Below are 16,036 nucleotides of genomic sequence, written 5' to 3' on the forward strand. Positions count from 1 at the left end.
AGGAGAGGCCATTAATATTTTCCGTAGGAATTGATCTCAAATCTTTTGTGGCTATCTCACACAGCCGGGACCCTGCTTATAGTTTAGGCCAGGCAGACCACGTGTGCTCCCCCATCGACGGCGCGACCCAACCGAGTCCCTCTGCTTTGGAGTGAGCGCGTCGGTCACCGCATGCCCGTCCTCACCTCCAGTGTCTCAGTCAGAGTCCGCTCCTGGCTCCACTCTCATTTCTGTAACCAGTGCCCTGTCAATGGCCTTTTCACATCATTTACAGCTTTTCAGTTTATAAAAACTGTGCCATCAGTTGTTAAAACAGTTTGGAACACTTTAAAAAGGTGTTTCTTTAGAATAAACTTATAAAAGTGCCCCCCCCAACCAAGGGGGGGAGAAAAACTCTTGCTACTAATAATTGATATTCTGGGTTTTGGTAATGATTTCACTACCTTGATTGATCATTAGGTTAGTTTATCACTTCCCCTGATGGTAAGGAGAAAACTATAGGCAGTTCAGAGACCACATTTTGGATGTCATTCTTCTACTTGTGAGAAAATTAACACTCTGCTCTGTGAGTGTCCTGTTTCAGTACAAGGAACTTTAGAAAACAGTGATAGATACGCCATAGTATACATTTAGTGATAATTATTAAGTGTTTTTCATTGTGTTTCCCCCATCTTACTATTTTAAACATTATGGAGAGATAATGAAAGTTATTGCAGCAGCAAATAATCTCATGGTTTTCTAAGAGGGCTCTAAATTTTACCTTATTTACAGTTAGTGTATGTACCATGAATGAAATAAGAGGCTTATTTTGTATTTCTATGTTTGCACCAGAGAAGTAGCTGTGGTTTGATATAAGAGGACTAGTAGAGTCGAAGACCTGATGAAAAGGCTGCAGCTTACTCACATTTTTAACCTTCTCCTTTCCAGAATCATTACAGCTAATGAGTTAATTGATGTTTGTAGAAGTGCTTGATACAGTTGTCAATAGGTGTAATCCTTGTAATTGCCTATTAAAATGTTAGAAGGTAGCATGTTCTCAAGAAAAACCTTTTTGTACAAAATGTAGTCTATTTATAGAGTTGAGGCTCTTACTGTGAAGTAGCTGCATAGGAGGAATGGAATGCAGTGTCTATAAACTTAGCAAGTGGTGGTGTTTACTGAATTCCAGTTGATGAACAATATTGTGTGAGTTTCAGGTACAGAGCACAGTGATTCAGATATATATGTATATGTGTGTAACTTATGTAAATGGGACTTCCCTGCTGGCTCAGACTGTAAAGAATCTGCCTGCAATGCAGGACACCTGGGTTCAATCCTTGGGTTGGAAGATCCCCTGGAGAAGGAAATGGCTAACCCACTCCAGTATTCTTGCCTGGGAAATTCCATGGACAGAGGAGCCTGGCAGGATACAGTCTATGGGGTCGCAAAGAGTCGGACATGACTGAGTGACTAATACACACTCACTCACACACACACTCACACATACACACATATTCCTTTTCAGATTCTTCTTGCAGAATATTAAGTATAGTTCCTTCTGTTGTACAGTAGATCTCTGTTGGTTATTTTATATCTCCTAGTGTGTATATGTTAATCCTGACATCCTAATTTATCCCTTCCCCTACCCTGCTTTCCCCTGTGGTGACCATAAGTTTGTTTTCTGTGTCTATGAGTCTCTTTCTGTTGTGTGAATAAGTTGATTTTAGATTCTCCATATAAGCAGTATGACATAATACTTGTCTCTGTCTGACTTACTTCACTTAGGGTGATATGTCTAGGTCCATCCCTGTTGCTGCAAATAGCATTATTTCATTCTTTTTTTATGGCTTCCTAGTTTTCCATTATATAAATATTCCACATCAGATGCAATTTTTTTTTTTTTCAGATGCAATTTTTAAGTGTAGTCAGATCTATAAATCTTTTCTTTTAAGCCTGCTGGGTTTGTTGTGGTTCGGAGAGAAGCCTTTCCAATTCTGAGCATCTTGAAAAGTCTCTTGGGATTTCTTTTTGACTTTCATGGATTCATTGTCTTCCATGAAATTTTTGAACCTTTGGGAATTTCTGCTTGTATAAAGTCTGAGGTTTATATTGAACCTTATTTTTTCCTGTTGGAGACACACTTGGTGCAGTCTTTTCATTGTATAAACATCAAGTTAGTCTTTCATTTCAGAGGAAATCATGAAATGTCACTTGAGTACTAGCTAAAAATCTCCTTTGTTTCACTTAGGTTTCTGATAGTTGTGAAGACACAAAAGCCCTGTTGCTCAAAAACCACATGCTGCAGGATGAAATAGCCATGCTAAGACTGGAGATAGATGCAATGAAAAATCAGCACCGGGCAAAGGAAGAGAACTATTTTGAGGACATTGAAATTCTCAAAGTAAAGAACGATAATCTTCAAAAGGAAGTAAAACTGACTGAGGAAACGTTAACACAGACTATATCCCACTGTACAGGCCAGCTTAATGCTCTGACAGCTGAGAATACAATGCTAAACTCAAAGCTGGAGAACAAAAAAGACAGCAAACAAAGACTGGAAACGGAAGTGAAATCCTACCGTTCTAGACTGGCTGCTGCCTTACACGATCATGATCAAGGTCAGACATCAAAAAGAGACCTGGAACTTGCCTTCCAGAGAGCAAAAGAAGAGTGGTTATGCTTGCAGGACAAAATGGAGTCCGATGTGGCTCATCTAAAAGAGAACAATGAGATGCTTTCCCAGCAACTGTCTGAAGCGGAAAGTGAATTCAATAAGCTGAAAATCAAGCTGCATCACACGAGAGATGATCTCAGAGAAAAGACTTTGACATTAGAACGTGCCCAGAGAGACCTAAGCCAAGCAGAGTGTCAAAAGCAGGAAATTGAACACATGGACCAGAATGAACAAGGCAAAGTGAGTAAATATATTAGAAAGCAGGAATCCTTAGAGGAGAGATTATCTCAACTCCAGAGTGAAAACATGTTGCTCCGACAGCAACTGGATGATGCACAAAAGAGAGCCGACAGTAAAGAGAAGACGGTCATTAGCATCCAAGACCAGTTTCAGCAGATCGTGAGAAAACTTCAGGCTGAACGTGAGAAACAAGGTCTGATGCTGGAGGAAAGAAATGAGGAGTTAATCAACAAGTGTAATCATTTAAGAGAGAGAATGCATCAGTACAAAAATGAGAAAGCAGAAGGAGAAGTGAGTATCCAGAAGAAGAAATTCTCAGTTTTCCTGAAAGAGAGTTCAAAGTGATTCTTGATTCTGGCTAAATGTTGAATCTAGTTAAATATAAAAAATACACAGGCTGTGAATCTATGGTCTCTAAACCAGCCTAAAAGCGCACCTTGCATCCAGCAAATAAAAATTAGACCCAGGAAATGCTTTACTTTGAGTAGGGACATGGTGTCACTTATGAAATGTTAAGAGATTCAGTTCTAAATTGTTAACATAGACAGGTATTAGGAATTTACTCTCTTACTATTAAGGTAATAATTTTAATCTTTATGTTACCACATGTCAGTATCATGATGAAGCAGATAAATGAAATGCTCAAACCTGAAATGAATATTTCGAAATTAAGCTTCAGTTACATGGATTATAACCTTGATGGTCAATTCTAGGTTTCCAGAGGCTATATTTTATATATTGTACTTTGGCTTCAGTAGCTTGTCATACGTTTTTGTCATATTTTTTGGTACAATTTTACTTTTATTTATGTCAATTTGAGTTAATATGGGAAACATTTTAGCCTTGAATCATTTATTCTTAAAGCTTCTCAGCTCTTCAGATTCATCTACTTATCATTAAATCCTAGTTTGGGACTCAGGTGGTGAGCTTTAGCAAAACTGTTCCTGATTTAATCTTCCCACTGCTATTTATGATTTCCTTAGAACATTTTTACAAACAATTTGCTCATAATTCTCATTTTAAGGATCAATTACTATCATTTGAATACAAGTTTGTCCTCTAAAAATGAAGGGTGGCAGGATTCGTGAGCAGCAGGAATGGAGTGAGTCAGGGAGTGGGCCGTAGGAGCTGCGGTCTGGAGGCGGGTGGAGGCCAGGTTATCGAGGCTCCTTGAAGGCCATGGGAGCAACCTCATTTTTTGAATTTCATTTTTCTTTTCTATTGGAGTATGGTTGATTTCCAGTTTTGCGTCAGTTTCAGAGGTACATGAAATTGATTCAGTTGCACACATACCCATCTTTCCGGGTCCTCTCCCAGGCAGGTGACTGCAGAGCCCTGAGCAGAGCCCCCCGTGCTCCGCAGGAGGTCCTGGTGCTCAGCCGAGGGCAGAGGCGGGGAGGAGGGAGAAATTAGGGGTCTGGGATTAACATAGACAGACTACTAGATATGAAACAGATAAGCCACAAGGGAATGGCCTCATTTTTCTGCTGAGATAGGAATCTGTTGGAAAGATCTGAGCACTGGTTGGAATATGTGACGATCTCTGAGTTAATCAAAGCTTCTAATCAAAAAGGAGAGGAAAATGTTTCCACACTGTTCCCACAGTGTGTAATTTTCCATCAATTTTCCCACCTATACACTCATTTCTTTCTGGACGTGAGGTGGTGAAGCTCTGCAGTTTTATTGGGAGGGGCAGGGCGCGGACAGTGGGGCAGCATCCTTTGTCTGAGTAACTTAACATCCGAAAGGATGGAGGGTGGCCCCTTCTGTGTCTGTAACCAGATTCAATAAGGAGGAAAAAGGTGAGTTGCTGTGTGTGGTGATAGTTTTCAAAGTCCATATATTAGAGTTATCTATTATGAGCATAATGTAACAGTAAAGTGATTTGATAAACTCAGTGACAGAGCATCTTCTTAGGCAGTTGTGAGACAACTTCGACAAGAACTGGATGACACCGTAAAAACGCCGTCTATGTCGGATGCTTCGCTGAAAGGCATGTCATGGTGTCGTGCTATCTTAGAAGCTGAGGCACAGGATTTAAAGAACAAATTTAAACTACAACTATGTCAACTCACAAGTCAGGTATGTAAGAAATTGAACATGTTGACAGTATGTAGGATAAAGTGTTTTAGGACACTCATTTTCATGGTCAGCTTCTTCTGTATTTTTCTTACAAGTAACTTACTCCAATTTTCTTATCTTTATAATGCACTTGTTTCTTCAACTCTGACTTTCATCCTGCCATCTGCATTAAATTATTTTTTTCTTATATTATTTGCCCTTAGAAAAGTTGAGAACTGTGCCTCATTGTTCACACAAGTTGAGAGCCTTTTTTTTCTTTGAAACAATACTTTTTAAAGTGATAGATGTATCCCCATGATGAGGCAAGCCAGATTAAAATCAGAGGATAATATTAGTTTAATGGAACGTTCAGAAAATTATCATTTCTCATCTTCCCTTTTGTGAATGGCTGTAGAGTTCTGTGTATATTTATTTCATGGATTTCAGAATAACTTGTGCAGAAAGGGTATTATACAAACCAGTTGAAGTTTAGGCATTGCCTTCTTTCCTTTTCATTTTAAGTATATTGTAAAAGCATGGACGTATTCAGACGGCGTAGAATACATACATCCGAACTAGAGAATGAAGAAGATCATCTGGATCCTGCCATTGGATTTTTTTTTAAAAAGCTATTGAGATGGCTGATTCATGTCAATGTATGACAAAACCCACTGCAATGTTGTGAAGTAATTAGCCTCCAACTAATAAAAATAAATGAAAAAAAAAAAAGCTATTGAGATATAATTGACGTTTCATAGAATTCACCCACTCAACATGTGTAGTTCAGTCTCTCTTAGTCTGGAGAGGTGTAACCTCTGACCACAGTCAATTTTAGAGCATTTCCATCACCCCCCCAACAGAAACCCTGCATCCCTTAGCCACCACCAGTGACCTCCCATCTCCCTCAGCCCCAGGCAACCCCCAGTCTAATATCTGTCTCTCTAGACATACCTATTCTCGGTATTTTATATAAATGGAATCATGCATTATGCTCCTTTGGGATTAGCTTTTCTCATTTGACATCATGATTTCATGGTTCATGCATATGATAGCACATGTCTGTTCTTCTCTTTCTGTTGGTTGTCAAGCAACAGTAAGCTAAGCCATTTAACCATTCATCACTTGATGCAGCTTTGAGTTGTTTCCACTTTGGGGCTATGAATAATGCTGTTGTGAACACTGATTCTCATGATTCTGTGTGAGCATGTTTTTATTTCCCGTGGTTGGATCTTATCCTCAGAGTTAGCTGGCTGATTTCTCCTTTTCTTGGCCCTTGCTCAGACTGTCCTTTCTGCCTTTCCAGTTTCTTTTCCTCTTGGGTAGTCCTTCATTGTTTCAGACCTGGCGCCGTCTCTCCTCCTTCATGGAGCTTTCCTGACTGTCCAGCTCTCATTGACCTTTTCACATCAGTCCTTGTTATCTAGTCTCTGAGGAATAGTTTAGCCCCTCATTTTACACTGTTGACATTTTTTCCATGAGGGGAAATCTTGGCTGAGTATACACTTGTGTAACAGGGAATATTTATTCATATGCACAGCACTTGTCTTGCATCAATGGACAGTAACAAAGGATTACAAGAATGAGGCATTTTTTTGTTGTTACTGTTCAGAAAAATGTGTGGATCATCTCTGTACACTGTCAGGAAATGGGATTTCTTTAACCTTGCAAATAATTTCTCTTTGGAATGCAATTCAAATTAGCAAAAATCTTTGTACGTCAGAAAAAAGGCTTATGGGATTAGAATCCATATTTACAAGATTTCTTAATTAGAGTCTTATTCTCACAGTTTTCTTTTTGGAGGCATTTATTAACTTAGCCCTAAATAACTCAATACAGTATCCCTCAAACTTCTTTAAAATCCTGGGACATGAAGATGGGGGGAGGAGTAAGAGACATTCTACTAAGCAGTGACTTGTAGTCATTTTATGAGGAAAGATAGAAACATGTTCTTGTAGAACAATAGAAGAGTGTAAAATCAAGTGCAATTATTGTGTGACAAAGATGACAGTGAAGAATATATTTTGTGACTCTTGGTGGTTTGAACTTATTTCTTGATTCTCTGAGTAATCCCTGGTCCTCCATTCTACAATACAGATACCATCGTATGTATTTGATCCTGGGTTTGAGTAAGGCTGTGCTCAGTCCAGTTTCTTCATTAGCAAATGGTATCATTTTATTCTTGAAGAGTGATGATCTTCCAGCAGAGCTGGAAACTGCATCTTCAAAATGTCTGCACCTAGATGCAAAAAATCAAGTTTTTCAACAGGAGTTATTATCTATGAAACTAATGCAAAAGAAATGTAAAAAACTACAGTGAAGAAAAAGAGGTTTTAGCGAGAAGTAGTGAACCTCAAAAGTCATATAGAAATGAATATGATAGAACACAGTCAAGTAGAGCAGTATCAACAGGAGATGAAGACAGAGCGAGACAGGATCTCGTAGAGAAATTAAAAGAAGTCAGCCTATTTTTCTAGGTTAATTCGTTACTCTGTCATGTGCTGGAATTCGCTCTCACTGTACATTACATTTTGGATGGATACAGCTTATGTGTTTCCTCTACCTCCTTTAGAGCAGTTAGTTTTGTAGATTTCTGGAAGGAAGGGGACACTTGTTTTCCCTTTAAAACTTTCAGTTTCCATCACAGTTATCACTAAATTGACCTTTCAGAATGATTCTCACTAGAGAATCCTTTCTTCTATAACACCAATTGGTAAAAAAAACAAAAGCATTAGGAAGAAAAGAAAATATTGTGGTTTAAAACTGGTACCATCCTCTTGAATTATTCTTAAGTTGTCTTGTTCAATTTTTAAAATTTTAAGTTGATCCTCTTATTCTTTGTATTATCAGATTATAAAAGTACTACTATAGCAGTGATTCCACTTTAATTTTATAATTCAGATTTAATCCACTTCACATTGATGATAATTGTTTTCAACTTCTGCTCTGTTTTTTTTTTTTTTTTCACCTTTAAAATCGCCCTCTGAATCACTGACTCAAAACTAAAGGGAACAAGTATAATTTCCCAGGTTAATGATTATTTTTAAAATATTATCTGTTTCAATTTGCCTTAGACACAAGCTGGATCTCAACAGATGGACCTCAGAATTAAAGACTTGGAATCTGAAGTCCTCAAAATGAAAACTTTGCAAGAAGATTCCAATAAAGCAGGGTTGGAAAAATATAAGCAACTCTACCTAGAAGAATGTGAAGTGAGAAAGGCATTGGAAGATAAACTAGACAAGTAAGTCAAAACACAGAATCAGAGAAACTACATTTAGTTCATTAATTTGTCTCTAAAACCTAATTTTTATAGAGGGGGATACATGAGATTAGTAGGAAGTGAAAGCTGACTAGATGGTCACTGCTAGAGGGCGCCCTAGGACAAGCTATTAATACTGTGTCCTTGTAAGTTTTTCTATACAGCATAAAGGCATTCTTATGAGACTGGGGACAATGAACACAGGGGCGAAAGGCAGGATAATTCAGAGTGGCTAGAAATAGCATGGTGACCTGACTGAGGGATGTGGAGGACTGAAAGGGCAGATCATACCTCAGGGCCGAGTCCAGCTTTCCCCAGTGCCTGAAAGCAGAGCTTTCCTAGAAAGCCTTTCATAAGCCAAACAGCATAAAGCAAAGCAGCAGGGACCCGAGGACACATTCTGCCAGTCGGTACATGAAATGAATACGCACAAGTGAAGCACAGGTGCTCCCAGATAGGTAACTTGACCTGAGATGTGGGGTGTGGCTTCCGGGAAGGAGCTCCGTGGGGCCAGTCTCCCTGCTTGGGAAGCGCGGTGCGTCTCTCTGTAAAACGTACACTGAACCTTTTTATATGAAATCAAAAAGCCTCTTCAAAAAAAATTTTTTGTTATTTTGATTATCAAAAACAGATGCTGATGTAGGCCTTTCCTATAAGTGAAGTAACATAAAGTGCACTTTGGAAAAGCAGGGGATACTTGTAATTGTTCCTGGGGCTGTTTTAGCTCTTTTCAGCCTCACCCTTTGACTTTCTCATCCTCCCTTGAGATTGTGGCTCTAGGTGATACCTCAGAGCCAAATGCTTAAATTCTCCGAGGTCGTGAGTGACACGTGTACACAAGGGTGGTGAAAGCAAATGCTTGAACGCGGCTTTGTGGGAGGCGTGTCCCTTCACCCCTGAACTGTTTCCTGGGGGCAGGCGTGTCCCAGAGGCAGCAGGGGTCACTGTGGGCCCACCTCCCTTTCTCTCTGACGCCCTTTCTCTCCTCTCCCAGCGGTGACTTGTTACCTGAGGAGCCCCAGAGACGTGCACTTCTTTAGAGCAAGGTTACAGCTGTCACAGTTTACAGGAGGCCCGCTCTATGTGTTCAGGGTTCAAACAGTTTAATGGGAATTCCGTTTACTATACGGCAACTTAAAAAATGCAAATCCTTTAGGGAAACATGAGCAAGGTTGGTGTTTTCCATCTTCCCCAGGACTCATGAGAGGCTGGCAGAGATCAACACCAAACTTGAAGTGGAGAAGCAGCAGAACAGATCTTTATTCAGCACTCTTAGCACGAGGCCAGTCCTGGAGCCCCCTTGTGTTGGAAATTTCAATAATCCTTTAGTGCTCCATGAAAGTCTTACTCCACGAGCAAATGTAGGGTTTTCTACCTCAATTCCACGCCGTTCAGATGACAGCATGGAGACTTACTTGACCAAGGTTAGTTCTGTTATCTTTTTTCACTGGGTTTCAGATTTCTGATATGAATGATCCTTGTTTTTAATTTGGTGAACTTCTGAGTTGTTTGTCTTATGCACACTAAGTAAAACCTATCATTAACTGTGCTAATCAAGGAGACATTTAATGAGTTTTTTGTCCTAGAGCTCTCGTTTTGAAGAGATACTTAACTTTTTAAATTTCTTGAAAAGCTGCCTTGAAATTCTACTTTAGAAATGAAATCTTTTTGCCTAGTAACTGAAAGTATACTTTAAGATGTTTGACTTACTTCCTAGTTGATTTCACTTTGGCAGTGGTTCATAATCACTTCCGAGCTCTGTTGCACCCACCACAGTTTATTTACCCGTAAGCATAAGTGAATCACTGGCATCTAAACACTAACCTCATATGGGTGTTTTTTTTACTTGAAGAAATCCTAGATAAACCCTTTTTAATGAATTAAACAAACTTGTAATACTAAATCAAAAGATTAATTTCTGGTTTTGGGTGAACATTTTTTGCTATTTTCTTGTACAAGAGTACGTTTTTAATTGCTATTTTACTTATAGAATTTTGATTTAAATTTCTAAAAACTATCTTGCTGAGCAGTTGTAGAATGTTTCTAAATTTGTACTGAATGGAAACATTTAAAAATTATAAATGAAGCTCACTTTATCTCTATCTTGACATCACCTGGATGAATGGTATGAAAGATAGCGATGATGGGGAGTGTTTAAATTGCAACCAGTTTTCATTGTGTAATCATTGTGGTTAAAATATCCATTTCAGTCAGTGCACACAGGTTTATCGTTTTGATAGGGTTTTGTGATGTTCGTGATGCAGAGAAAAGTAGCCCTTGTTAAATGCAGTCTCAGCCTGTTTTCTCATTTGACTTCTTGCCATCATAATGTTTCTTCGACAGCACTGCGGCTACGTTGGGTCTTAGTACTTGAGAGCCGTGAACCTGGAGGACGTGCTTTAGCTGTGCAGTCACAGCGGGCCTCCCAACACTTCATCCCAAGTCAGACACTGCCCCACGCAGGCCTAAGAGGAGAAGGCAAGTGCTTGACCCCCGTCCCAGGGGCAGGCTGCCTACTGCAGACCCAAGTTCACGATGCTGTGGGCACATAACATCTTGTCAAAGAAGAGATTTGGAACCAAGCAAGCACTCCTTAGTTCCTTGTCCCAGACTCACCCGTTAGATAAATCTCCTCTCTTCTCACGTGGAGGGTAGGAGTATAAGTCCTCCCCTTGAAACTTCAGGCTGAGGAAATGAAGTTCAACTGTAATTTCTGACTGGATTTAGATTATAGTTGAAATTACACTCATACTTTTTGTATAAACTAACTAATGGTGAGAGCTTGGATAGAAGTATGACAGACAGTAAAGAGAGATCTGTTGTGTGTTTTAAATTTTGTTCTAAATAACCCCAAATGTGGATAATTCATTGTTGACTGATTTTAGTTCACCAGGTTTTATCTGGAGGAAGCAAACATGCTTTGAAGGATGAATCTCTTCAGTTTTGGCCTGCTTGATTCAAATAAAGATTTTCTCCTTCACGTTCCCTGTCCTGTTTTTAAAAAATATTTATCCTTTCTAAATTAACTATATTGACTGCTACAAATAGTTTGATATTGATTTATTCTTATTTATGCATTTAAAGCACATAATTTAGTTAGAAAGTCATGTCATGCCACAAGCATTGTTTAATTATAAAAGAAGGATTTACATATTCATTGTGTCTATGTTATAGTTAAAAATCTGTGTGTTTTTTCTTAACCTGAGGAAGTAGCTGGCATAGGACTTGGTAAGGCCATTGGCTTTGTTACTTCTTTTGTAGAATTAGGAACTTTGAGTAAATCAATGAGTCTCATCCCTTACAGAAAGTTTTTTCTTCAAAGGAAACAACCTTTCTTTAAAAAAAACTTCTGCGTGGAACCGTGTTATATAAAATGGAGACAAGTATAGAATGTTTAGCTAAAGAGTGGCCACAGCCCCTGCAACTGTGACTTCTCTGTCCCTCCACCCTGCAGTGACCCCTGTGGGGCCTTCCCCTTCTATGGGACATAGTTCAGAGACTAACACTTAGGAGAAAATCCTTCTCGCTAAACATCTTCAGAATTAAATCTTGCTGGTACATTGTTTTCTTGTGTATAATCTCCTCACCTTTCTGTGTTTTTGTTAAATGGAAAGGTTTAAAGAAAGTCACAGATGTGTTCTCCTTATTAACATTTGACTCAAACTACTTCCTCCACTTGAACAGGATCCTCACCTAGAAATCAAAATAAAGTCTCGGAAGTACATATTTAGGCCAGGAGCTTTTAGGGAAGAAGATAGGCATCTTGTGGGTCATTCCGAGGATTATGGGTCATTCCCTAATTCTCTGAAATTATGTGTACTTGATAGACTGATATTTATTGTACTTTTTATCAGATTAGTCTAGATAGCATTCCTTATATGTATTCTCTGTTATGTATAAGCAGAATAAGTAGGAATTAATTTTCTTTTATTTATGTGATTTTTTTGTTCTACTGAAGTAATCTTCAGGTTAGGTCTAGTCTCTAAAAGTATTATTTAAAAGTCACGTTTAATAAGTTATAAACATATACCTTGTTTATCTTAAAGATAAATATTTGACTTATTTCAGATGCGGCGGGAGTTGGACAGGAGTATAGCTAGAGGAATAAGAGAAGGTATGTTGCCAAAATGTATGAATTAATGTAGACATTGATTTCGGAAATACATTGTAAACAATAAATGGCATCTCTTTCCATTGTTTGGATAACAGATGCTATGTGAAATTTTTTTTATACATAGCTAAGGAAAAATGTGAAAGCATGAGCAGTCATAGTGTAAAATATCCTTCTTCCTTATTTATTCACCATGTACCATAGCTTGAGGTATGGTGGCTCCCTTGAGGATATAGAGGGCATCCCTGGTGGCTCAGAGGTTAAAGCGTCTGCCTGCAATGAGGGAGACCCGGGTTCGATCCCTGGGTTGGGAAGATCCCCTGGAGAAGGAAATGGCAACCCACTCCAGTACTCTTGCCTGGAGAATCCCATGGATGGAGGAGCCTGGTAGGCTACAGTCCACGGGGTCGCAAAGCGTCGGACACGACTGAGCGACTTCACTTTCACTTTCACCATAGCTTGAAAAACAATCTCTGAAGGTCTATGTATTTCTTTTTATTTCTAGCTGTATTCTCCTTCTACTTCCTCCATCCCTGTGGAACTATCTTCCTACCCCGACACCATTCTCAGAAAACGTGGCGTCCACACCATCTCAGTGTTGGTGGTGGTTAAGGCTGGGACACGCAGACTCAGGCAGTCACGCGTGTTCAGCGGTCACTGGGTGGGTAACTAAAGTTTCCCTGTCACTGATACGTCATCAGTTTATCTTTCAGCCTCAGGAAATGCTCCACACACCCACATCCATTTGGGTCCTGCCAAAGCAGTCGGCCTCATCTCTTCACCACCTTACTCTGCCCCTCAGCTCCGCATCTGACCACCCGACCATGTAGGATCCCACAGACTCGCCTGTGCCCCTGCGGTCTCTATGCGCTTCTGCCCTCTGCCTCTTGTCCTTTCCTGTCCTTCAGGTAGCGACATGCATATCACCTCCACCAAAGAGCCGCCAGTATGGACACAAAGCTGGCTGTCCCTCCTGTCTGTTCCTTGTGCCATCTTTCCTGTCTTAGTGTTGATGACTCTGTATGGAAATGGCCTGTTTGTCTGTTTTTCCAGTTTAGGGCATATCATTTTTCAGGGCGGACGGGGTCACCTTCGTCTTGTCACTCCACTGTTTTTCACAGAACCTTTGCACATAGTTACTGAGTAAACGAATGAAAAGTGAGCAAACCAGGCGCTCTGACACTCAGCCTCACCTGTGACCATGAGCAGATTAGAAAACTGTGAGCTTGGTTAGGATTTTCTGTTGTGTCATCTGTAGATAGATTTCATTTTTCAGAATACTAGGAGAGGTCTCAGGTTTTTTTTTTGTGTGTGTGTGTGTTTTTTTTTTTTTTTTACTGATCTTAGTTAACCCAAGTATTTTAGGTAAAGAATATAATTCTTTCCTTTTCTTTCAGCTGATGCTCAGTTTGCATCTGATGCCTTTAGACTGTCTTCTCGAGGATCTGCAGATGAGTCAGATGTGTGTGATGACCTACTTTTGTAAACAGAAGAACAAGATATGCAGATTTGGAAGGAAAAATACATGATTTAGAAAGATAAATAGTTAAAGTTCCCCTACTGGACCGTTTCCATGGCATTTCGTTGTTTCCCATTAAACATGATGAGAAAATCTTTATTAAAGGAAAATATTTTTGTATTATGTGTGTATGATGAAAATTTATATAGTATTTTAAGTGATGTTTCTCTGCCTCTAACTTACTTTTTAGCTGATTTAAACATCAGCACTGGTGAGTTTTCCATATTCTAAGTGATAGAGTTAGTCGCTCAATCGTGTCTGACTCTGTGCGGCCCCAAGGACTGTAGCCCACCAGGTTCCTCTGTCCATGGAATTCTCCAGGCAGGAATACTGGAGTGGGGAGCCATTCCCTTCTCCAGGGGATCTTCCAGACCCTGGGATCAAACCCAGGTCACCTGCATTGCAGGTGGATTCTTTACCATTTTAGCCACCAGGGACGCCCTTTACAAACTCAAACTGAGCCCTAATACTGACTGTTTAAACAGCACCCAAACAGCCAGACATGTCGTTAATATTTATTGGTGTTGATTGGTAGCATTTTTGTATTTTCCAGTTTTTATCACTATATATAGACCTAAAGATTTAGATACTGCTGTTATGGCTTCCGTCCATGTTTTGATGTATTACAATTGTTAATAGTGACATAAACCTTACTATATGTAACTTTAAACACAGATTCATAGGCCTTTCCTCATGGGGAAATAAGATTTGCCTGAGCTTCTACCTTTTAAATGAATTAACTTTTTATAATTTTTATTTTGAATTAGGGGATAATTACTTTACAGTATTGTGATGGTTTGTGCCAAACATTGACTTGAATTGGCCATAGGTATGCGTATGGCCCCTCCCTCTTGAACCTCCCTCCCACCTCCCTCCCCATTCCATCCCTCTAGGTTGTCACAAAGCACCAGCTTTGGGTTCCCTTCATCATACAGCAGATTCCAGAAAGACACATGTACCCCAGTGTTCATTGCAGCACTGCTTACAGTAGCTAGGACATAGAAGTAACCTAGATGTCCATCATAGATGAATGGATAAAGAAGCTGTGTATTATTCAACTATAGAAAGGAATGTGTTTGAGTCAGTTTTAATTGGCTTTTGATTTACTTTTGGAGACAGTGTTAAAATTAGAGAAAGTTCCTTCATGCATAAATAAGATTTGCCTAAGACTTTTCACCTTATCTTTACCTATCTACCAATCTATCTATTTTTGCTTTGCTTTTTGGAAAAAGTCTTGGGAAAGACTTTTTTTTTTTGGAAAAAGCACCAGACAAACAGACATTATCACAAAACTCCCCTATCTCCCATATATCCTCTGGGATATAAGGTACCATTTCTCTTTCCTAAATGTTATCTGTTCTCCCATAAGTGCCTTGCACAAGACAAGTCACCTGTTTTTCAGAAGATGCCTTTTTCTCCTACTCCCTATCATCTATTAAGTAGTGTATCAACTCCCAGTAATTGCATTAATGCTGAAGAAGGTGACATTGAATGTTCTATGAAGACCTACAAGACGTTCTGAAATTAACAACCAAAAAAGATGTCCTTTAAATTGTAGGGGATCTAAAATAAATAAATAAATAAATAAATTGTACGGGACTGGAATGAGAAAGTAGGAAGTCATGAGATACCCGGAGTAACAGGCAAATTTGGCCTTGGAGTCCAAGACGAAGCAGGGCAAAGGCTAACAGTTTTGCCAAGGGAACGCACTGGTCATAGCAAACACCCTCTTCCACCTACACAAGAGAAGACTCTACACATGGACATCACCAGATGGTCAATACTGAAATCAGATTGATTACATTCTTTGCAGCCATTCAGGTATGACCTAAATCAAATCCCTTGTGATTATACAGTAGAAGTGACAAATAGATTCAAGTGATTAGATCCGATAGAGTGCCTGAAGAACTATGGACAGAGGTTCATGACATTGTACAGGAGGCAGTGATCAAGACCATTCCCAAGAAAAAAGAAATCAAAAAGGCAAAATGGTTGTCTGAGGAGGGCTTACAAATAGCTGAGAAAGGAAGAGAAGCTAAAGGCAAAGGAAAAAAGGAAAGATATACCGTCCTCAATGCAGAGTTCCAAAGAATAGCAAGGAGAGACAAGAAAGCCTTCCTCAGTGATCAGTGCAAAGAAATAGAGGAAAACAATAGAATAGGAAAGACTAGTGATCTCTTCAAGAAAATCAGA

General features: G+C 39.4%; 1 protein-coding gene across 1 annotated transcript in view; it reads left to right on the forward strand.

Moving 5' to 3' along the window:
• LOC122448353 (ankyrin repeat domain-containing protein 26-like) overlaps positions 1-13,963 on the forward strand; it is a 57,200-nt gene extending 43,237 nt beyond the window's left edge. Inside the window, exons 20-25 of the mRNA XM_043479598.1 lie at positions 2,228-3,184; positions 4,811-4,975; positions 8,026-8,195; positions 9,409-9,637; positions 12,282-12,327; positions 13,722-13,963. Coding sequence (XP_043335533.1) covers positions 2,228-3,184; positions 4,811-4,975; positions 8,026-8,195; positions 9,409-9,637; positions 12,282-12,327; positions 13,722-13,810 — 1,656 coding nt within the window. The 3' untranslated portion in view covers positions 13,811-13,963. The remainder of the gene's footprint in view (positions 1-2,227; positions 3,185-4,810; positions 4,976-8,025; positions 8,196-9,408; positions 9,638-12,281; positions 12,328-13,721) is intronic.
• Positions 13,964-16,036: the final 2,073 nt, after the last annotated feature.

Source organism: Cervus canadensis, chromosome 10, assembly GCF_019320065.1.
Source record: "Cervus canadensis isolate Bull #8, Minnesota chromosome 10, ASM1932006v1, whole genome shotgun sequence".
NCBI lineage: Eukaryota > Metazoa > Chordata > Mammalia > Artiodactyla > Cervidae > Cervus > Cervus canadensis.